Below are 24,953 nucleotides of genomic sequence, written 5' to 3'. Positions count from 1 at the left end.
CATAGTAAATCAGATATAAAGATGGATGAATGACAGCAGGGGAAGAGGAGGAGGTATTTCACAATGCTACTGTCCTTCAAGAGAAAACGCTAAAGCTGTAACCAACTAACTGTAATAAATGAGTACCTGACAAAAAGAAATGAGCTGTGAAAGTAAAAAAGCTACATTAGGATGAATATTTCAGAAGTACTTTGTTACGGAAATCCTCTGTATGTAGTGTGCAATCCTAGCTAAAAACACGATCAGGCAGATGTTAAATATTTTCATATAGTACATGCAGATGCAGTTAAAAGACAGGATTATTATTATTTTTTTTTTAAAAGAATGTGCTCTTTCCAAAGGAAACTTTCTCAACAGTAGTAAAGAACTTGAAAATACAATATGAAGCTAATTTAGGGAAGGCAATAGGAAAAAACCCCTAAACCCCACAAACCTCTAATATCCTTGTTTCACTCATTTTTATAGAGGGAAGTCTTCCACCCTCCCTGCCGTATTAGACAGAAACTTAGCACAGACTTTGCTGGCAGAAGACGGGAAAATCCTCTCGTCCTGCTCTGTTGTTGCCTTTCTGAGGCTGTGTGCGTTATCAGTGAGCTGTAGCTGGAAATCAGCATCACCTCGCCCCAGCTTTGCACCCTCTCACTCCACGTGTGTGTTAGTTTTTTATCATGCCCAGAGAAATATTCAAATTGGATAAAACTGATGAAACTGAATTAGCGACGGGCATCACATGCTTTTTACTTCAGTCTTTATAAAAGTCTCCGTTTACCCCCAAATTAACTGTCCACTTTGCTAATCCTCTCAGAAAGGGGGAAATCCATTTTATTGCAAGTAATGGACTTCCTCGTTCTTTCTCAAAGTGTCCTTAGTAGATTGTCCTCTCTGCTCAAGGAATAATCTTACAAAGTGCTAAAGCTCCTCTATGGAGATGACAATAAGAGCACAAGCCCAACACTGGCCGGGCAAAGTTTCCCAAAAGACGACATCCAGAAACGATCTGCTCCTTTTCAGTCTTCAGCTCAGACATGGTGAGTGCACTGTAAACTAAGCAGGCTTGGCAGTCTGCAGCCTATTTCATCGCAGCCCCCAAGAGCTGTATTTCTATTTATTTACTTCATCAGGAGGCTTCCTGAGAAAATATTTCCAAACCAGATAAAAGTAACGAAGTTTGTAAGTGTGGTTAGTGGGGACGGCGGGTCTGAGGGGTTCAGTGCTAAGGACAGTACCGGAGAGCGTTTCTCACGAGCTCTCAGCAGCTCACCAACTTGTGGAAATGTGGAATGCCATCAAAGCCTTCTCGCAGGAAAAGACTTGAGTGCTGGCTCAACTTGAGCTGCTGGCATTAATTACTCTTGCGCTTGAAGTGAGGCAGTTCACATGCCCAAAACATTCTGAAAGGGGGTGATAAAATGTTTACCCTGAGATGTTGGCTGGCTTATCCAGAAGCACGAAGCAAGCTCAGCGTACTTCAAACAGGTATCTCTACTGAAAATCCTCAGACTGAGCAAAGAGACCAAATGATCTGCTCACTCCTGGGGGAAGTTTCTTCAGATTTGAAGCAGTCTGTCGTAAGATAACGAGGGAAAGCTGCGGAATTACACCCTGCCTTTCCTTCACTATGCAGAGCCGTGTGTTTTCACGTCTTCCTTTTTCATACTGCCTAGTAGCGCTAACAGTTTTAAGAGGAGAACAGCTACTTAATATTCAAATCAAGCGATGAGCACCGAAGAACCTGAACCTGACCCAATATTATTTTATTATCTGTGGTGGAATTGAGTGGGTATACAAACACTGGATGATTGTGTTTCTCATCTTCCTTGGGGAAATAAACCATCATCCTCCATCATCAGTCACCACGACCATGAGTGGTGCTACAGAATTGTCACAATCAGTTTTTCTCTCGTGCTGAGACAAATAATAATTTCTGTGGAGCCAGACTGTAGCAGTTTTTCAAAGTCCCCATTCGAAAAGGACTATCCAGGATTTTGGACAATCAGCAAAGCAACAACAGAGGTACACTGGGGTTCCCATGACACCTATGGCCCTTGTGATTCTTTCTTTCCAACGGGCCCAGAGAGAATTGGCTCCGTCTCTTCAGCTTCCCACGCAGTAACTGCACGGACACACTGACACGTTCTAAAATACACGCGGTGCCATGCAGGCTTGGGGACTCTTCCCAAACAGAAAATAGCTGTGCTGCTGTGATACCCAGCTCTGCAGCTGGCCAGCGAGAAAGAAGCTCGTTATAGTTGGCTGGGCTTGGAGTCAGCTCAAATCAAGTCAGCAGGCCACCAAGATTCAGATCGCACTTCACTACAGCGTCTGCCAAGCTGAACACTCACTGCTGCATAAACGAAAACTCTTCTGAAATGACCCCCCTCCCCCAGAATCTAAGCCCTTTCACAAAACAATTTCATTTTCTTCAGAGCATTCACATCCACGCAGCTGAAACCTCCGACAGAAGGAAATGTAAATTAACACTACCTAACCATGCAAATGTGAGGGGACATTTGATTTTCACATTGGGCACTTGTTAACAGCAAGCATTCAACCTGAAAGGAATTAAAACCACCAAAAGCTGGGAAAATAGTCATTCAAAACATACTTGAAATAGTCAACACATCTCTAATCCAAGGCTAGGGTCCACTATAAGCCATTCAGCCTAAGAGGCAGCAGTTGACGGTTTTGTCATCGTCGCTGAGCCTAAGAATATCGTAAGATGAAAGCAAAGGTACTGAGGCGCATCCATTCTTTACATACGTGTGTGTATAATTTCCAGCAACAGTAAATTAGTAAATTACAGGAAGAACACACTCCTGCCATAGCAACAAGTAAGTATTTATAACTGTATGCCACCCAGTTTTGGTTTTTTTCCCTAAAAAACCCACATACATTCATGTTAAAGAGAATAAAAGATCGTAGTTGAAGAATAGGAACTAAATTTCAGCTAGGTCCTAAATTATCAGACTGTGACATACAGGTCCAATATTTCTAAGTTGTATCCAAACATGAAGCCCCGTTGAAATCTGAATGAGTTTTCCTGTTTGCTCACGGATCACATAAATAATATTTTGAAGATGGATGTTGACAGATCACTTACCTCAGTGCAAAATCAATACACTGGGAGTTCCTTCTGCATTTGAAGGCAGATTTAGGCAGAGCAGCCCAGCATCTCTTATCAGATATAAAGATGAAGGAAGGAGGTATGCCGTCGAAACTTGTTAATGTGCTTTTCAGTACAGGAGAGCAAAAAGTGTCTGGAATTATGCTGTACTATTTTTCAGACCAAAGGAGATTACAAAAGGCATTCCATAGCATCAGTTTAAAAACAAAATTTCTGGTGGAGATTTTGATCAACTTGAGCCCACAATGAACTTCCAAAGATATGTGGAATCTGTAGCATCAGTTTGATAGGTTGAAATAATGCTTTTACCAGAAATGCTGAAAAAGCATTAAACTTCAGAGTGCTGTTTGAATACCACTGCTATAATTAATACAGTACGACCTTGTATAAACCTTATAAATTTGTTCATGAATATGCAGAGTGGGAGTAAGTGCACTGTGAAGAAAAAGTGGGGTGCTTAAGTATCTGACACAGCTACACATTTAATTCTGTTGGTACCTTTCCCTCGAGTATCTTCTAAATAAAAATATTACAGCAGCAATCAGAGTACACTGATCTATTCATACTAAAATCTCCCCCCCCCAAATCTTAACATTAGATTTTTATTTCAGCTACACTTCTGAACGATCGCAGCATTCAGTAAGGAACAATCTCTCTCATATCTTGCAGAAATTCGCCTCCGAAACTTTATGCTGAACTGGGATGCAATCATTGTAGCCTCTCAGACTGGTTTGTGACTTTTTTCTAGACTGGACCTTTCAGCTTCTTTGAAAAGGTGAAATACATTTTCCACTGCAGACTGGCTCTCACTCATCTGTGATTCTTCCCATTTTGGTTTGTGGTTGAAAGACTAGGAATATGGCCGTGAACATTTACACCTGAGCTAGTGAAAGTTTTAGCCTTTTTAAAAATGCGTTTTGCATAGTTCATGCCCATGAAAGCAGCCTGTCTGAAAGTTTTGAATCAGGGTGCCTGAAATTTGACACTTAAACTCATTATCAACAACATCAAAACTACAAATGATTTTCAGAGCTGGTAAGTCAGTGACAGTCTAGAAACACTCAAAGCCTCTAAAAACCAGACTCCTATATAGACACCTACTCCTTGATTAAAATGCCTGCCATTAGGTAAATGCTACTTAGAGTTTACTCCTTTCTAACTTGTTTTAAAAGACAAGAAACTGCAGTTTAGCTCATTTTTCCCCCTGTGAATTATGTTCCTGTATGGTACTCTGGGTGGCATTATCAAACTTACTAAAGACAGTTTTTCAAAATTCATCGTGTACAAGTAATATAGAACTTCTGAGCTAATGCATTTAAAAGTAAGCAATATGTTATTCAGCTTTAACCTGGAAAGACAAGATGTAGAAGCTGTGATCAAGATACCTTCATTTATATTAAATTGGAAATTATCTGGCAATCATTTGTACAGTACATGACAGGAATCCTTTTCGGTTTCTTCAAAATAATGGAGAGTTGACATTAGCCCTCAGTTCCACCACAGCTTGTTGTTGCTGGGACCAAGAAGCATGAATGATATAATTTTAATAAGAATTTAAGTTTTAGTGAAAAGGGATTGAACTTCACAAAATGAGACATTAAAGCTAAGCTTTTCCTTAGCTTCTTGACAAGGCTTTCCTCTGCACTTACTTCCAACTCCAGGTCCTAGAGAAATTCCCAAGCTGAGAAGAGCTCTCAGCAGAGCGTGGGTTTGTTTAACAATGGACACACCAGTATAGCCAGTATAACTCTGGAGTTTAAGAACACTCTAACTTGATTCAACATCCTAGTTGTGGCCGAGTGAGGTTTAACACATGGTATGCAACTCTGTAGACTATGTTAAATATAACATGTGTTTCACCACAACACGGCCATAGAATGTAGCTAGATAATTGGCATCAAATCTGCTGATCTGATGGTCCTTGGATGTTAATTACACCAGCTTTGTAATTTTAATAGCTCAAAATGCTTTAAAAAGACAAGAACAGTGGTGATCACCCCTTTCTCCAGCATAAGACTGTATCTGAAGAGGCTAAGAAGAGGAAAAATTGCAGGCTTGGATTTGGACAGCTTCCCCTCTACAAATGGAGAACCCTGCCCCAGTATCCCTCCAGGTACTTGTGTCTCTCCCATGGCTCTTGCTTGCTGGAACTGCTTGTAGTAAAAGTCCATCCCTTGAGTAGGCTGCCAGGGGAAATACACAGTTAATGTGAGTTTTGTCCTAACTTTGGATTCTGACAGGCCTCTTAATGGAGCGTGGGCTTTCTGTTACCTGATGCACAAGACTGCCAGGTCAGCCTGAGGAGAGCTCCTGGGCTCTGGAAAAAGCAAGAGAAAGACTGACATGGGTTGGCAAGTCCAACATCTCTGTATCCACTAGAGCATACACAGGGATGGACAAAATGTGACTATTCTCTTGATAGGAGAATCCTAAAACCAGCAGCAAAGGTCCTGGACCTACTGCAAGAAGCCGGCTCCATTTATACCCCACTGAAGATATTCAGAGCTTGCAACAGTCAGTAAAGACAGAAACATATTTTAGCTTCAATAATCAGCCCTTTTATATCTGTATGTATACACACATAAACACACACATACACATGCACATACGTACATGTATCAGTTCAGTTTCTTAAGAAACATGTTTCACACATATATAAGAAAGTTTCTTCATATATATGCATGTTTCTTTACAAACTAAACAGATGATGAATAATACAGTCTGTGCTATTTATTTTATGCTGCTCCCACATCTTCTTTTGCCAGAATGCAGCAGAACATTATATTCAAAACTGATTACAGAAGTTCCTAAGAATAGGGATCAATAGATGTTGGCTGCTTAGAAGTGAACTGGAGGAGAAATAAGATGGTGGAATAAATGCATTAGCTGTAAGTGTGTGTGAAGCAGATCATTCATCCACAAAACAGTTAAAAACACTTGATATTCAGGCTTCACAGTTAACACAAATTGTTTTAACAAGGTAATTTTGTCCTTCCACAAGTTGATCTATCCAGAAAAAAAACTACTGGGTCAGTTACATTCAGTTCATGTTTTAAAAGCACTTTTCCCCTTTGCTTTTCTACTCTTAGAGCTTCCTACATATTTTTTTCAACTGAAAAATAATTCATGGTATTTTGTGAAAGGTTTGACAAGCATGAAAGTACGAAGTATGAGAATTTGAAAGGTATGGGGCTTTATAAACAACATCTACTTGAATTACTCTCCCATACAATTTCTAATCAACTAATGGGGGGGGATATAAATATTTTAATAGATCTTTGATTTTCACAATTGCCCCTGTACCCTCAGTTTATTATGAAAAATTAAATGGAACAAGGAGGAAAGAAAAAGACAGCATTTTTATGATTGTGCATCTAAAACCAGATCAGAATCTTAAAACAGTAAATTCTTAAAATTCTTTTAAGTCCTCAGATGAGATTCTATTAACTTAAATTCATCGAAGAAACCCCAAGGTTCCAGACTGTACATCAGGACAAAAACTCTTGAAAAGATTTTTGTCTGGGATTCTTTCAGACTGTCTTTGTCCTGGACAGAGATCTACTTTTGTGTTAAGTAAGCTTGACGCTTCAGGTTAAGACAACATTATGCAATGTGTCTCCTGTTGATTTTTAAATTTCAGATTAGGGATTGTAAACACCCCCTATAAACAACTGGGATTCCAAATTCAGTTTTCACCTGACTTTCCCTAGTAAGTCTAAATGAATCAGAAACTATAAACCAAAGATACAGTATTTCTCTAACCCAAATAAAGCAGTCACAGCTGAAATCTGAAAGGAAAAAAGAAGTCAAACTTTCACAGAACCTACTGAGGTAAGGTACTAGTATCTCAGTGGGGAGGCAAGTAAATTGGGTGATTACTCTTAACACATGTCACACTGAGGTCTGGCAATTTATGAAAGATTAAGATTAAATTTACAAGTGATAGGTATAACAATGTACTTAGAGCTTTGAAATATCTAAACCATTTCAAAGTATTCAAGTTATGTAAAATTAATCAGTACAATATTGTATTAAAGCTATTTTCTTTTTTCAAATCACAAAAGTATGCAAAGTGCATTTTGTAAATAATGTCTTTAAGGAAAAAAGAAAACAGGAAAAGAAGGTCTGATGTTGCTGCTGTCTTTAATATGATTTCATACTGATTTCAGCTGGATTACTGTGTGACTGGAGTTGCAGACTTAAGAACTTGGTTAAGAATGATAATGAAAAAGCAGATGAGAGTACTAAAAATTGTAGTTAACAAGCAACTTTTTAACTGAAAAAGCATAAGAAACTCTCATCAAGAAACTGAGAAAAGGGAAGATCAGCAGAAAGAATAATAACTCAAATACTATAGTGAAAAAACACAAAGATCTGACTATTCCTATATAATGGCCATTGCAAACTACTTAATAGTATTGTATATGGGATGGATTCTACTACAGCACCTCTCAGATATTATGTAAAGTTTTCAGCAGTGAATGCATCAGAAAACCAAAGGCATGGAAGACTGACCGCCCTCCCACCCCAAATCCCCCTGGCATATTTGCTAGCATTAAACCTTATATAATACAACCTGATGTCCCTAAATCTGTCAACATTACAGATTCAGAAACATTTGTCAAGTATTCTAAACTACTTTTCCTGTGATACTGAGCATCATCCCTGATAATCCTGACACAAATGAATTTTAACCAGCGTCCCTTCAAAAACCAGCTCTCGCAAAAGGAGAAAAAGAAAACAGCAGAGGACAACCAAACCAAAGTCTTAGAAGAAATTCTGCCATGGAAGATGACAACGGACTTTCCCTTTACCAGATGAACACAGCACTACCTTAGCCAGCAACCACATCACATCTTCTTGATTTACATCACCTCCCTTGTCAGTGAGATCTTGAAATGGAAATACGAGGCTTGTAACTAGTCACAAGTGGCAAGTGTTGAGAGCTGTTCAGTTTATTGGGGGTGCTGGGTATTTAAGGAACGCTGGCTAAGGTACTACCTGCACAGAGCATGCGCTATTCCGGTCATCTCCACTCTCCAAGCTCTTCTTTCTGATATTCGCTGTTTCCTCCAGCCTACAGACCCATCACCTTACATGAATTCAACACAAGAATCCAGTTACCATCTCAGACGTCAACTTACACTTTTCTCTCTTGCACAAACACAAACTTGACGTTTTGTTCAGAGAGAGAGATTTTCAACAGCGACTGGGGAAAGGTAAATAAGCAAGTTCCCGCCGGTGTGAAGCAAAAGTAAGTTCAACCCTCTCCAAATGTTCTGGCTCTGCCAAAGAGCATCCACACAGACTAAGTGGGATGAAATTGGCTACGGAAGATGGATGAAGGCCAAATAAATACCTAAAGCTGTTAGAGAGGACAGAAAGATGCATCTGGGAAATAGGGAGGGTTTGATATCAGAAAGATATTAAAAAGCCATACTATGGTTGAAGGGCCTGGGTTTAGAAGGAGGACCAACCTGCTCAGGACAGCCGTTTGAGCTGCTGCTACAGCTACCTGGGAACGATTCAAGAGTTATAATATGCACAGTCTTTTGCAGGCAGATATGAGCTTATTTTGCACGAGCTGACCAGAAGCCATTCTGCTATGACAGCATACCATCAAGCACTTGGTAGTAAGCCTTGCTGCAAAGCAGTGTGTATTAGATCAGGCAACGTACCATTCTCACGTGGCCCCAAGTCCTCAGGCTGACCCAGAGTGCAGGCTACAGTAAGCTCACATCAGTTTGCAAATGGGCATGCACATACCCTCACACACAAAAAAAAAAAAAGAAAAAAAAGAAAAAAAAAAAGGAAAGATTTCAAGACCAATGTGCAACAAATCCATCAACTATGAGGTAGGAAGAACTGAGGTTTGCAGGATCAGGGACGGACATCAGTCCCTGAGAAGCAGTTGGGAAAAATTAACAGGCAGACAGAGCTTATGGCGTGGGGAGACAAACACCGGACATGCCCGTTCAGAGAAGGGGCACCGTGAAGCCCCAAATTTATAACGGACAGCAGCTCTTTAATTGAGACAGGTTAAACATCGGAAGTGTGAGACATATAACATGGTACAGGTCTTTAAGGAATGACTTCTGTCACAGTGATTTGAGTAACTTTTTTTCTAGCCATTTGAACGCAATGCAACACAATTATACTACCAAACTCTTTTCAAAATCAATACAACTCAGGTACAAATGCCTAGCTTCAGTCACATATCCCAACATAGCTGGTATTCACATATACATACCTGCATTTAAGTCCAATACAAGTATACTTGCAACATGGATGTAATTACCTTCTATCTTTCATTCTCTTCCGATTACATACAAACAGTCAATAATAATTACAACTTTTTCCCTTAAACTTTTCAAATATTACTTCTGAAAGGGAGACATTTCATTTGATGAAACAGCACAAAGACAGAAAGGGGCTTGCTATAGATATGTAAACAATACTGCTATTTTACTTTGCTTCCTATCAATGTTTTTCTATTTAGCTCGTTGATGGGTATCTGCTTTGGATGCAGCATACAACATAGATTGTATTACCGATACATACTATTCACCTAACAATTTTCCTGTGATGTATGTAAAAATATAACTAATCAATTTTCATGTCTCTGAGACAGATTACAGATTCTCCAATATATAAGGAGAAAAAAAAATCAATGCTTAAAAGAACTTGCCTAATATGTTAAAGTATTTCAACAAAATGATATGGATTGGAATTCAGAAATTGCTACGACTCAATCCTTTTGTAAGGTTTTGTCAGAACTGAAACTCCTCTTACTCATCCTATTTTCATTCTCACATCTACAGTGATTTTTACAGATCATATTGCACATATTTATATAAGTACACCTTGGTGTTGCATATACAAGTTTGGCATACAAATATAAACATAAATAAGTATCATACTTGCTGAGGATCTATTTAAGTATTCTAGCTGCACAATGTTAAATTGGTTGGTCTCTTATTGAAATCCATTTCTCATCTTCACAGAGCAGAAAAAATCCACTTTATATATTTATTGTAACTCCAGGAATGGCATCTGCAACCCGTAAGGCACGTTACTTTTTGTGAGCATCTTCATTCCTTTTTGTGCTGATTAAATTGGGTATAATAGTGAGAATATATTGACTTCATTTAAGCAACTAGGGAAATAGGACAAATCTACAGGAGAAAAACATCTGTAATATACAAGCTTGAATGAGAAGACTGGTCAAAGCTGCTAAGAAAAGAAAAAGAGGAAACGCACAGCAGCGCTTGTAGAGATTGTTTTTTGAATGGCCTGAGGCTTGTTTTCTAATTAATTTCCAACTTTAAGTTTACAGCACTGAAAGTCATCGTCTTTGCTGACACACAAACTAATTATTTACTTTACAGGTGCCTAAGCATGAGAAATACCAATTCAAGCCAAAGCGAGATGACTGAGGAAAAGCAAAGGTTTTGCAGGACTCACCTTAGGCACCCAGTGGCATTGCGCAGCACCTGCGATGAATGCAGTTGTATTTTATGATCATCCTGGAGCGGAGAGTTTTCCCATCCAGAGTGAGGGATGATCACTGCATTGGTCAACACTGCGAGGGCATCCTGGATGATTGGCATTTTCAGTGCATCACAGGAGGATAGATTCCAGAGAACTCCTATAAAAAAAGCAAATTACTAATAATTAACACTTCTGCAAAAAAGATTGAAGAGTTTTCGTTTTTAAAAAAAACACCACCACACTTCATAGCATTGGTGTGCTTAATGAGGCTGTTTCTGTCAAGGAAAAAAAGACTACATTGAGAATGGGCCTGAATGATACCTGCACATTTTTGCAGTGAGAATACAGCTTTGGATACACAACAAGTAATCACAGCAACATTGGAAATTTCTCAGAGCTAACCCTAAAAACTGAGCAGCTGGTTATGATCTAGGCCTATTTAGGCTGTGAACCACATGTGGAATGAAAGAGTATTACATGTCTTTTTTTAGGGCTTGGACTTCAGATTTCTTCCTTCTAAATAAAATTAATAAAAACCTAGGGCAAAAAATAGGTTCTGATTTACACTAAGACTACCACTCTTGATGGATATGCATCGAGAAAACAAACCCCCAACCCCGGGATCTTCAATGTAATGAAAGTAACTGTCTAGGCTAGTCGGTACCATAAGCAAAAAGACTTCCTTCACAACCTGATACAGTAGTATGGTATTATCCCGGCCTTCAACAAGTCATTTTTTATTTTGTAAATATTTTACCATACAAAGTGACAGAATACTGCTGATTTTGCACAGAAACAACAAGCTTAATGGTGCAACTCACAAGGAGATTTACTGGAATTTAAAAAAAAAAACCCTTCTGTTAAAATTCATAATGTGCCAAAGAAAAGGAACAGCAATCAAGAGCCAAGCTTTCGGAGCACGGCCGCAAGGATCAGGGCCACTGCAGATGTCCCCCCCAGAAAGCAGGCAAGCAGCTGCTGGGGGCAGAACAGACCCCGCTTTTCGTTCCCTTGTATATTGGCTGGAAAAGCGCGTTTGATTTTTGTGCCGCGCCAAGAGCCTGCTGCTGCCGGGCGGCTACTAGTGCTGGGGGAAGCCGGAGGGCAATACGCTGCTCTGAAGGAGCAGTGGGCTTTATTTTAGCCCAGCGTCTTCCCAGGAGCAGCTAGAAGAGCAAGCCTGCCTCTTCCTCCCCTCTCCTTGCCAACAAACGTCCTCTTCTCCGGAGTCCGACCCTCCTCCTCCGTCCTTTCCTTCCTGCAGTGACAGCAGCCTGGCCCCCACCCGACTTTGTGCGGCAGAATTGAGTTTTGCCTTTATGGCTATCGAGTCTTGAACCAACACAGACAAAGATTATCATCATCGTATACACGAGGTTACAAATAGGAACATGACACTATGAAAACCCAAAGCGAGTGGTGGCAGGAGGAAACTGCTAAAGACCTTACGAACCTCTACTCAGACATTTATAAATATAAACAGCAAGAACACCACTTGCTCAAGCCTTGCTTTAGCATTCTGTGTTTTGAAGGAGAGGTGTAATTAACAGGAATCAACCTACATTTTTAGGTTTCCCTTTAATTACCTCTATGGGGAGACTGTTTCAGTTATACAATTTCATGTTTTAATTATTTTATACGGAACTGTATGCAATGACAGTTATGCAGCTTAATGTAAAAAGTTTGCTTAGCATACTAATACCCCCCCCCCAACTTAAAATAATCTGTATGTGGTAAACAGGCAGAAACTGTCAGACTTTAGCTACAGACTGAAAAACAAAACAAAACAAAACAAAAAAGCAGAAATAAGAATACAGTTCATTTTTTAATTTAAGAATTGCTGCTTTAAAGGGAAAAGACTCTTTGTCTGAATTCTGTTCTCAATGCCTTTCTGAAAAGTAGTACCATATTTAAAGGAATAAAGATATTCATATTCGCTTTTCTATGACCTGTTCTTGGTAAGCTTTATTGGCACATCTACTGTTCCTGAAATACCTAGCATTTTGCTGGTTTTAGTCAGTACAAACAACAATGTGGTTGCCTTTTTTCTACTTTATCTAGACAGGTGTAAATGATGTGCATGGTATAGAAGTAGAGAATCAGAATGCAAATCTTTCCCCCTTCAAGGTCCAATTCAGTTCTTAGGCAAGACAATGTGTTGCCTCTTTGTGAAGAAGTCCTATTTTGGAATAGTGCTTTGATGGCAACAAAACAGTGCTTTGGGCTGCAAGAACTAGTCATAAACTGGAAAAGCAGAAAAAAAAAATACAAAAGAAGCAAACATAAGAGCCCTGTCTAGCAAAATGCTTCAATATGTGTATGTCTACGCTATTTTCTATTCACTCTAGGTTCTCGCTAATTAAAAGTAAACTCACATAAACATGATGATAAGTTGGTATTCAGCAATAGTTGAGATGCCCGGAACTAATTCTTCAGCCCTTTTTCTCTATTTAAAATCCACTTGACACTGCACACGAGCTTTTGCTCCATAAACTGCCACAGTAACAGGCGAGCTCCAAATCCAAATAAAAACCTACATATTCACCCAAGAGCCAAAAAGTGGGGTCTGGTTTCACTAACTGGAAATTAGTGAATTCCTCTTCACAGTAAGAGGATGAAGGGCTCACCAGACTAAATTAGCTGTCCTGCCTTCTCCTAAAATGATTGTAAGTCAAGGCAGAATCAAGCAAAACAGCACTGCCCGGTAAGCCTGACACCGTCTTCAAAGTTTGTGCACCACACACACTGTTTTAAGGAGTAAGATAATCTTCTTCTACCCTAGAACAATGTGTTTTATCTAGTTTTAAGTCTTTGAATACTACCAACCACATTAATGAAAAAAACAATTTTATTCTGACAAGTTATAATTTATTCTCACAAGCAGTAGAGTCTGCTACTTGCTGAGGTTGCCATTTTAAGTGCCTCCTTGTACCCTTCCTTAATTAAGGATTTGCAATTACGAAAGGGCACTGGCAATTCTCTTCCCATTACTTTTGCTGAGGATGACCTGGAGCTAGATTTATGTCGGGTCTAAGAAGATGATCCATTGCCTTGACTTTGCAAGGGAAAGCGATAAAAAAATAAGTCTTTTACCTGAGGCACCTTCCATTATGGAGCTACCTCTTCTCCATATGACTCTGAACATATTTTTCAAGCACGTATGCATTACGTGCCCTTTAAGACTATAGTAAGGAGCGGGTCACTGAGACCATTTGCCACCTTACTCTGAAAGCCCTGACTGAATCGGGTTTCCGAGCACAATAAGCAAGTCTGGAATAGCCTCAGAGGTGCCTCACCTGCCTCCCAAATCTTTTGTGTGTCATCAGCTGCCCACAGGAAGGGAAGGGACCGGACTCGGTGTACCAGTGGTTCCTCACGAATAGTGGGACCCATCCTGCTGTACATGTATTGGAAGAGAGCTGTTAATCCAACAACTCAATAGTCCAACTCAACAGTTTAGCATCTCTAGACTGACTCTTGGGAGAGAAGGGGAAATAAGGAACTAATCAGATCAGTGTTGAACATCTCTTACTCAGTCACTTGCGTTCATAGTATCTTATCTCCTCCTTGCTTTTAAGGTTGTGAGGCATTCAGAGTAGGCATTTTGTCTCCCCATTTGCAGATCACTTTAGGTTATGTTGGATGCTTCTCAGAAAGAGAAAAATAGCTACACCAGACTGATCATGTCTATTTGCAGGTTGAAGTTTTTCACCCTTACATATAACAAACTGAAGTGCGTGGAAAAACTATCTTGCAATCTCATTTTGAATTTAAAACTAAGGAAAAACTGGTATTGAAAGCATTCAGCTGGTTCCAGTTGGAAGATGGATTTTGGGTCTGAGTACCAATTACCAGACCTGCAGACATCAGATGACGGACTCTTAGAGCTCAGTCTAAGGGAATGCTTTCTATGGAGATCTTGCTGTACCAAGTTACATCTTCTTGAGTAGCTTACCAGAGGTCATCCATCTACTACGTTCAACAGGTTATTTAACACACTAAATAGAAATCATCTTTTCTAAGAAGATGTTTCACAGATAAAGACAATCAAATTTAAAAACTGGTTATAAATTTTGAAAAAATTTATCATCAACCTTTTCAAAGACATAACTGTATGGATATGTACAGTTCATAAGGAAAACTACACATAGATCTTAGTTAAGGCAATTTAAGTTTGTAACTACTGGAAGAGGGAACTGAGAAAACCTTCATTTATCTTTCTTTTAGCCAAAGTCCAGAAGATTAAAGACAAGACCAACCCTTTTAGAAGCGTAGTCCAGGCTGATGAGACTACTGCTGTTACTACCGCTTAGCACACAGCACTTATCCACCATGCTTTCAGCTTAGAAGCCACACTCATTTTTACATAAATTAATTTAAGCTATTGCAATAGATACCGCATCACTTACCCTAAAGAAAGCAGGTGAAATATTTTAAAAATCTGAAGTCACTCAATTTAATGGAGCAGTCTGAGCCAAAACACCATCATCTCTGACTCAGGCTAGAGGTCAAACTCATCCCGATTAAACTCTTCAATGCATTTTTTAACCAGTGTTTTACTTAGAACTGGTGCTCACGGATGCGTATCTGTGGTCAGATATAGTCAGATATAACTGAAGACTTGATGAGCCACATGTTATCACAGAATCATAGAATGGTTTGGGTTGGAAGGGACCTTAAAGATCATCTAGTTCCAACACCTTCCACCAGACCAGGTTGCTCAGAGCCCCATCCAACCTGGCCTTGAACACTGCCAGGGATGGGGCAGCCACAGCCTCTCTGGGCAACCTGGTCCAGTGCCTCACCACCCTCACAGGGAAGAACTTCTTCCTTACATCTACTCTAAATCTACCCTCTTTCAGTTTAAAGCCATTACCCCTTGTCCTATCACTACATGCCCTTGGTAAAAGTATCCATATTCCATTCAAAGTTAAGAGAATAGAGATCATATACTTCCACGCAAAAAATATCACCCTAGCAAGACAGCATTTGTAAAATCAGCAAAGTCTAAACGATTATTCAGTCCATGATTTAATGCTACCTCAAATTATGACTTTTATATATATAAACAAGCCTCTTAGGACAACTTAAGACTACAAACATAAATGGAAACCAAGAAACTGGAAAAGTCAGCTTTTCCAAAGAGCATTGCCCCTGCCACACTGCCACTACGTATTACATTTTTTTTATTGTGCTGCAAAAGACATACTTTGCCAAATAAATTATAGGGTAAAAGGACTGTAAGAAAATAAATATTACTGGGAGAAACAAGACTTTGATTCTTCTCAATTTGGTATATTTAAGTCAACCTTAAATTTATACTAAGATTTTGCTTATTTAATTTTCTTTGTAAAAATAAAAATCTGAAAGTCTTCCAACTCGTCTAGGTTTTTCTCTTCCATCTTAATTTAATAGTTTGGTCATGGACTGATGCAGAATGCCATTTGGTAGTGCTGGGAAATGCACCCCAGGAAGAGCAAACACGGCGTTGGCAGGCTTTTTTGTTTATACGCTGAAGGCACATGGGTACTACAGGGAGTTTCCCTCTTGAACGTGACAATTAAGATTGAAATCTGAGAGCTAAATACCCTGCACAGAAGCCAAGCACACGGGATCTTTTGCCGGAGTCCTTAGGAAAAGCATCTTCTACCCCAAGCTCTCAAGTGCCAGAAAAGTAATTTGCTGGCTCTCACGGCAGCTCTGGCACTCGGAGCCCCTGGAATTGCAACGCTGCTCCGCAGAGCTGGATCCGCTCCCGGGCAGCAGGGTGTGGGCTGCCAATGTATCCCAGCACTTCGCTGGAAAGATGCTGAATACCAACTGCAACACTGCTTAATACAAGTGCAGTAAGACTTCACACCCAGCTCAGCCGTCAAGGTGAGGAATTGGTCTCGGTAACAGACTTTCTGCAGGAAAGAAAAAGTGGCTGATTTGGATTCTGGCACCTGAACAATTCACAGCTCGTAAGACAGCTCCTTAAAAGCACACTATAAAAATAAGTTTAAAATTGGCATAAGAGAGGAGGAAGTTTCACCAATTTTCTTGAAATAATTTTTTATCTGGTTACTGAATGAATACCTATGCGTACTTTCCTGCAATTCACTTATTTACATGCACAGAGGTGGTTTTCTATCTGTTTATGAGATGACCCATGAAAAGTGCAAATTGTGGAAGAATGGGTTTCAGTAAAAGTCATAAGCAGGCAGGAGTTTAAGGAACAGTAAGCGAAGCTACAGCCAGATGAATTTTCTTCCCTTTGCAGCCACTCATAGCCTTACAAAACAAAAACTTCCAAAGAGAATAAAGATTATTGTTTGTTTTTTTTTTAATTACGAACAAACACAGCTTGATCTTGACTACATATAAGTACATGACTACATAAAATCTAAGTAATATAAGCATTTTTTCTGAAAAGCTAACTCTTTCTTTCTCAATTGCCGCTCTTTTCATTCCAAAATTACATCTAGGATTTTATTAAAAGAAAGAGGAGGGACCAGCTTTAATAGTGCTTGCAAACAAATTCTGTCCAAATGCTATTGCATTAAATGAAAAAGTCTGTATTCTTCTCATGGGACTGAATTTTGACCTAATGCTGCTCTCTTTCTGCTGTACACTTTAAAATAACGTATAACTGTGGAAGGGAAGAACTGTAAGACAAGAATGTTAGACAGTTATTAGCTTTACTGTTAGACAGTAGAGGAATTACTAGAAGAGTTGACTTAAGTTATTGTGGAATGACCAGTGGTTCCTCCTTAACTTGTTTTCCTAACTGATGAAATTAAACTGGTCCCATAAAACACAGAAGCCAAACTGAAAGCAATTAATTCTAAGTGAGAGAAACACAGGAAAAAAAGAAATCAACTGTGTTCAAACAAAATTTCACCCTAAGACACGACTAATGGCAATATCATTCCCAATTAAATACTTCATCAGAAAAATCTAATATCTAATCTAATATCTAAAATCAAAAATCTACATGCAAAATGAAAGGCTCAGTGGATGGTTGCTAAAAAAAAATAAAAAAAAAAATAAAAAGAGGAAACTCTTATTGACTAGCCAAATCTTAAAATTGTTATCCAAGATAAAGACAGCACTGAAAATAAGATTATCTGGGAGGGAAGAAGGGAGGTTGGTCTCTGAACCTAAAAATAAAAAAATAAAATTAGTGGCCACAGTGAAAAAAGTAATTTCACCACAAAATGAAAATGTTTCAGCACCTCCCGCAACGTTCCTTTTGTAAACAAAAAAGTGAAATATTCAGATCTGTTTCTAAACAAAAACTATTTTCAAACTAAAATTTAAGTATTCTGTGTTGCAAATGGCAAACATTTCAAACTACAGAGTGGTTTTAAACTGCAAGTGTTTTAATACTCCATCATTCAGGCAGGGGCATCAAAATCATATGCCCAGCTGAATTTTTCCAAAGGTTTACTACTTGCTGAAAAAGTTCAATGCAGCTGTTATGTCAAGCCATATGCTGCAACAGATGTCATCTATTTATCACTCCAGATTGCTGTGTTTGGTATTTCCTCTTAAACTTCGATTTGACCAAAGTAAAAAAAAAAAAGAAAAAATGAAAATCATTGATGTAGTATATTAAACGAGCAAATTGTGAAATCGGTTTCATTGCCATATGAATCAAAACAACTTGAATGAATTTTCCACGGAAGACGCATCTCACTGATCATACAAGGGAAAAATAGTTATTTCCCATTTAGACATGGGAGTTGATGTGGTTCATACATGGGAGTGATCCCAGTGCCAGAGAGAAAAGGAGAGCAAAAAGAAACCACCATGGGTTTTGTGCTGGAACTGGGTGTGGTAAATTCAGGACAAATGAATGGGAATTTGCCTGGGAAGCAGGCAGAAGCAATGGGAAAATTGCTGAAACCATCACGCTGCTCCCAGCCGAGCCCCCGGCACCCGGTGACTTGTTCTGGCTCTCCCCCCTTCAGGCACTGCAGGTTTGTATTGCTGTTGTATCAGGACGTTCCCTTTTACCTCTAACACTACTTTGAATGTAACACCTTACACAATAAATCGGTGCCTCAGCCTGTTGCTAAGAAAGCAGGGCGGAAGATTTTAGAAAGCATCTATTTTAAAACCTCTCCGGATTTAACCGGGGGCAGCAGGAGCTGAAGTAGTTAATCTGATAATTCGGAAAAAGTTGAGAATGACCTTTCATGAATCCAAGAAATCCTATCAGTGGGGTTTCCCATTTTCACAGCCAAAATAGTGACTGCATATTGAGAAAGGGGGCAAAGATTGTTTTATAATTAGACAGTAAATTGTAATAGATTTTGTACCAAACGATTCAGTTGAACTGTCAATATTGTTTGCATAAGTGTTATTTGATAAGACAGCATCACTTCTGAAGCAAAATTACACAATTTACTAAATTACTTTTAGATTTGCCGCTACATGTGAGCTATAAATAGGATGTGTTTTGAATGGCTCTGGAATTTCTTGAAGATGTCGTAGCCTACAGGTTGGAAATCAGCTTCCCAACAAACTATGGGTGTAAGCTGTACAGCCTTTTACCTTCCTGGTTCGCAAGGAAAATGGCTACGAAAATTTGGTGTTTCAGTAAATGATTGCAAAATGGGTTCATAGGAAGACTTTATAAAATGCCAGTTAATTACTGCTCTGAATTTGTTTGGAAATCACTCCCACATTTCTAGAAATGACAACAATGTTTTCTGTAGGTGATGCTAAAATCTAAAACGTAACCTTTGCCAGACTGCAGAACCGTACTGTGAAGTACAACGGTGTTCCTCCTAACACGGCTGTGCCTTGTTATAACACATGCACTGACTGTGAAATGTCAGCTTATTAGCCTGGAGAAGTACAAATAGGTATTTAAAATATTTTCTAAAAATTATGATGATGCAATAGTGATTTTTGAAGACTCTCTATAAACCTTAAAGTGACTGATTACTGGGGTGGAAAAGCAGAGTAGCCCCGTAGCCCACTACCCATGCCATCGCCGTTGCTAGTAAGAGGCCAGGGGGTTTGTACCACCGCGGGGAGACCTCCGAGGTTGAGTTGCTTGAAGTTGTGTTGGGGCACTTGGACCTTTAGCTTGATTAGCGACCGCTTCTGCAGACCAAGTGGCTTCCTTTGTTTTGCTTTTGCTTAGCTTTGCATAATGGTGTGGCATAAGCTTCATTTTATCAAGGTAGCACTAACAAGTAGTTCTTCTGCGTTCAACAAATCCTTGGTTTCCTTTTTACCTTATAACAAGATTTTAAATGTAACAGCAAGAAATCATAAGCTATTCTGTGCAAAGTTTGAGCTGTGAGATGAACGCATGTTTTTACTGCAATCTGAGACTTGCAGATTTGACAGAGTTTGGCGTTTTATATGAAATTCTCACTGGCTCACAAAACCCAGGGCAGAGGTTGAAGCATACCCTGATTAAAAGCATCTCGAGCAATGGGAGGGAGTAAAACTATTATGTAACCTTTGGGAACTGAAAAGGCTTTTCTACGTGAAGAAAGAAATCCCGAAGAAACTATAATATGTAATTCCTCCTTCAGCCTTTGGCTTCAATCCAGAGTAAAGAGATACGAATTTTCAGCACACACAGAATTTTGTTCATGTTGAAAACAACTGTTATTTAAAACACCTAATTAGAAATAAATTAGTACAAAAGATTTAATCAACTTTTAAAATTGATTGTGGTAGGATATTGTACTTACAATTATATCCACTTCAAGAAAGAGTAGGAAAGATTTATTAGAGCTACTACCCTTCAAATCTCCCTTTTGAATGAAAAGCATTTCAAACATACAAGCAAATTTTAGTGCCTAAGGAAGTTGATATGAAAATTGTGAATCTTATCCTAAATCTATTATTTAAAAAATAATTAAGTTTAATGTCTGTAAGTCACCTGCCTCTGTGCTTGGTAAGTTCCTCGAAGCACTCGTTTAAAGTTCTCACAGAGAATTTGCTTATCTGCAGAGGAGAAACTAAGCAAGAAATGAATGAACATCTTTTCTTGCCAAAATCAAAACAAGAACTTCTGAAAGCTGTGTTTTGTGCTAGCAGTTATCTATCTCCACGCTTCACCTTCCTAATTTCCTTGACTTGACAGGACACAGTGATTGGATGTTGGAGGCGGAGGAGAGGTTAATTCACAGAGCTGCATCTTAAGAGGCATTTGTATACTTTCTGCATTTATCCCATGTCTCCATTTTCTTTAACTACATAGATTATGAGCCCCAAATGATATTTGGCAGTCTTATTCTCTTAGCTAAGCATATATTGAACCAGATTTACGTCAACCTTGTAGCAGCAGTATTGCCATGGTTACGCCATCACGACAATTTAAGCACATAGATGGCTTTTCACGTTGTCTGTTCGAAAAGTTTGCGATATCCAGGATACGTTACCTGAAACTAAACCTATTATATCTTTATAATCTAATTGTCAGTTAATGTAATGCTGAAATCCTCTCTTTGGTTCCAAAAGCACCCCACTTTACACATTTATCTTCCTACCTATCTTTTTATACTAAATATCAAAAGCTGCTAATTAATTAGGCCTTTCACTGGCCAGGCTTCCTTACACTTGCATTGCTCCATTATGAAACTTGAATATAATTAAGAAATGGGATATTTAATATGATCAACACTAGAACGACATCTAATACAAACCTGCCAAAAAAAGGGATATAATAGAGATTTTAAGAATTACATCAAGGTGAAATACTGTAAGAATGCAACTCATGGAAGAGTTTAATTCTTCTTTACTGAAGTCTGTGGGAAAGTCACCTCAGAGTGGGATAAAACAGCCTTCACTCATTTTCAAATCAAATTTCCAAAGAGCAATAGGGTTACAAATAGTTGCCACCTCTAAATGAATGTTTATATCACAATAAAATTTCACATCTGTGTTTACACACTCCAGTAACTAAGCTAATGTCAAGGGCACTTTTGCAGAAAATTATTAAATTGATAAACTGCTTCAAGATCCTAAGTACTAAATAGTCAGCCCTTCGCCATAATATTGTTAAATATGATTTACTATACAAAAAATCACAAGTGTAATACCTTACGAAGTCCAATTAGAAAATAACATCACAAATAGGAAACAACTGCAGGTGTGTGATTTTGACTTTGGGACCCCCCAACAGAAGAATTGCCATTGTACTAGGAAGTTAAAAATTTTAAATTACTGGCCAGAATTACCTAAAAAAAAAACCCAAAACCAAACCATAATAAATCTTCCACTGAAGTAAGCCAAAAGGTCCATTTAAATAGAATACTCCCTTAAACCTGCTTTACACATCACTGCAGGCTCACTAACTTGCAATTACACTGATTAGCAAAGACACATGCAAGGCTCAAAGGGACCTTCTGGAGTGTCTTGACCAACTTGCCAACAATTTATGCACATACTAATAAACAGCATGCAATCAAAAAAAGGTTTAAACTGCAGCAGTTACCTCAAACCAGATAGATATAAGGAGGACAACAAATAATTGCTTTCAGTAACGCTGACAGACTATCAATAAGGTTATAAATACCTCATTAGAAACATGTGGCATCCACTAAAAATGGAACAGAAATGTAAAGCAACTACGTAATAATGTTGCATAACATGGGTGACAACAAAGGACCAACCAAGCCAAAACACAAACTGGCCACAGCTGAAATTAAAGACAACACTAATGAATATCAGAATCCAAAATCTGGGAAGTAAATGAAAAATTTTTCCTGTCCAACCCGACCATGGGCCAAATACACTTGGACAACTAGTGCTTCTTTGAAAGGAACATTATGTACAAAACATCTTATAATTTTTTGCAGGAATGGAATATATGCTTTTTGATTCAGCGAATAAAAATGTGAATGAAGTATACAGAGTCTACATCTATCTATCTACGTATACTATGTATGTATAGCGTTAGATAGTTTATGTTTTTTTAAGATTTTTTTTTTTTTGGTAAATGTGATAATTTTCATAATTCATATATTTTCAGTAGACAATAGTTAAATCTCTGACACCTTAATGTCAACCAAAATAAGCAGCAGGCTGGCTGCCAGCACAGGAAAAAACAATTTCCCCTGTCATTATTTATAGCCATATTTCTTTATCATCATGTGCTTTCTAAAAGTGGATCATCCACTTTTACTTTTCAATCAAATACAGTATATACAGTTTGAAAACGGGTGATACAGTCATATAAGAGGCCTCTTTAAACAGAGTTGTTTCTAATTCGGCTAGCTTATTGTTCATAGGCAGAAAGGGTTTCTAGTTGTGATGGATTTTGTTTGTCAAAATGAGAAGAATAGCAGTTTAAATCATTCGGTCTGAGACAGGTACCCAGTTGTCAGAAGGAGCTGATGGAATGAGGAGCAAGCAGAGGTTGAATCTAGCAACAGCTGCTTGACCTCACCTTCTCCGCAAGGCATCAACGGGATTCCTGTGTTATCCTTGCTAACACTTCACATTTTTCACTTTTTTTTTTGTTGTTATAGTAAAACAAATAGAAAGAATGCTAAAATAGAACTTTGTGGAAGGGTTCATAATTAACTTGGGAAAGGCAACAGAATCAGAAATCAGCTACTCATTGTCATTATTAACAAGTGAAAACATTTTTTTCTACCATCTGCAGGATCTGTGCTAATTTTGTACTGTGTTCTTGTCTATTTATATTTATTAGGAAAATGTTAACATTTAATTATTTTAAAATAGAAGCCTTTTCTTTTTTTCCCATTAACAGGAGCTACTGTGGGAACCAGTAGCACAGAGTTGGGGTGAAAAGATGGCTAAATTAAGTACGGGGCATCCAGCTTATACCAATTTCTTTTCATTTACAGACGAACATGAAACAAGATATTGTAATGCAGGTTCTCCTTGAGTCTCTGGAAATTACCAGAGGCTGTAGGACATGCTTAAATATCTAGCTCTATCAGAGTATTTCACTTCTGCATAAATGTATATATTCATTGGTATACCTCAGTTTATCCAGGTTCTTCTAGTAAAAAACAGTGACTGTGGAAGTGTTTCTGGAAAAGTAATCTTTCTGTATCTTAGGAAGTATTGCCTGGGCATTACCACCACTTAATTTCCTAACAGCCAGGCAGCACACTTCCCTCATGGCTTCTACATGGGAGCCTGCACCGAAACCGTTTGCTCCACGTGAGAAAGCCTCGAAGCTCTATCACTTTGCCATAATGTTTGGTTTGTGCCATCCAAAAATTTGAGCGTGGTAAGGTTTTCCAATATTAGCCTGAGACCTCTGCTACTGAGGAGGAAAAAGACGAGATAAAGGAAAAAGTGAAAAACTCTGTTTCGGAGAGATTATGGCAGAAAGAAATCTCTGGAAAAGAGGAAAAGCCACAAATGGTGCCGAAGGCAATCCTGACAAGCAAGGAGCTACTGGGATGGAAAGCTGGTCTGCAGGTTTAAATACCCTTCCAAAACCAGTCTGGAGATAGCTGGAAATTGAAATTATAATCTCCTTAGAGGAAAGCAACAAGAAGGAAGAAAATGTGCATGTTTGAGGAAGGAACTAAGAACTTTCGCTCTGGCGGGCGCGTGCGTCACGGTATGTGGGGCAGGCGATGAATGCTCCGCTACTGTTCAGACAAATTGAGCTGCTAAAAACCTCTCCTGCCCATATTTCTTCCCTCGCAGCTGAGTGCCTACTCAGAGTGATTCACACCTTCGTCTTGCCAGATTTCTGGACAGGTCATTTAGACTTGATAGGCTCAGTTCCCCATCTGTACAACCGAGATAATGACACTTCCCCAGCTAAGAGAAGCGCTCTGGGGACAAATGCTGGAGGAGTATTTCGGGGCGGCGATGACAGAGCCTGTATGAATTCCTGAGGCAGGAACTTTGTGCCCTCTCTAAAAGTAACAAGAAGAGCTTTTATGTAGACAGGATGCACAATGAACACGAGATGGAAAGGCTCAAGGTATTATGTTTACTCCTAAAACACCATTTGCTATTATCTTCTCTTCAGGCTATGGTGGCACTACTGAAATAATTATCTTCCTTGCCACCTCAACTCAGGAAAGCTGACGGAAAGCAGAAGGAACTTCTTTTATTTTCCTTTGTACCCACGACCAAGCCAATTTTTTTCATTACTGAGGCAGCTGCTGCAGGAGCTATCTTTCCTTCCCCAGAAAGGAGAGAGGGAAGGAATTTAACTGGGGTAGCTGTCACACTACAACACTTTACACAAAAGCAAATGAGAACTGATTCAGATGTGCGATTGCAGCCTGTTTCCTAAGAGATGGCAAGATGGGAGGCGCAGCTATGAGCCTTGCTTTGAAAAGGAGCTTTGAAAACGCTACCGCTACCAGGTTTGCATTTTCAAAGC

The 24,953-nt window shown here is 38.9% G+C and overlaps 1 protein-coding gene across 7 annotated transcripts in view; it reads right to left on the bottom strand.

Annotated features, from left to right (window-relative positions):
- Positions 1-24,953, bottom strand: part of CTNND2 (catenin delta 2) — a 702,624-nt gene that overhangs the window by 142,367 nt on the left and 535,304 nt on the right. For all 7 annotated transcript variants that reach the window (XM_052781625.1, XM_052781615.1, XM_052781635.1 and 4 more), the window contains one exon: positions 10,589-10,772. In XM_052781625.1, coding sequence (XP_052637585.1) covers positions 10,589-10,772 — 184 coding nt within the window. The remainder of the gene's footprint in view (positions 1-10,588; positions 10,773-24,953) is intronic.

This window comes from Harpia harpyja, chromosome 1 (assembly GCF_026419915.1).
Source record: "Harpia harpyja isolate bHarHar1 chromosome 1, bHarHar1 primary haplotype, whole genome shotgun sequence".
NCBI lineage: Eukaryota > Metazoa > Chordata > Aves > Accipitriformes > Accipitridae > Harpia > Harpia harpyja.
Note: the sequence above shows the minus strand (reverse complement) of the source record. Positions and strands in the feature narration are given on the sequence as shown.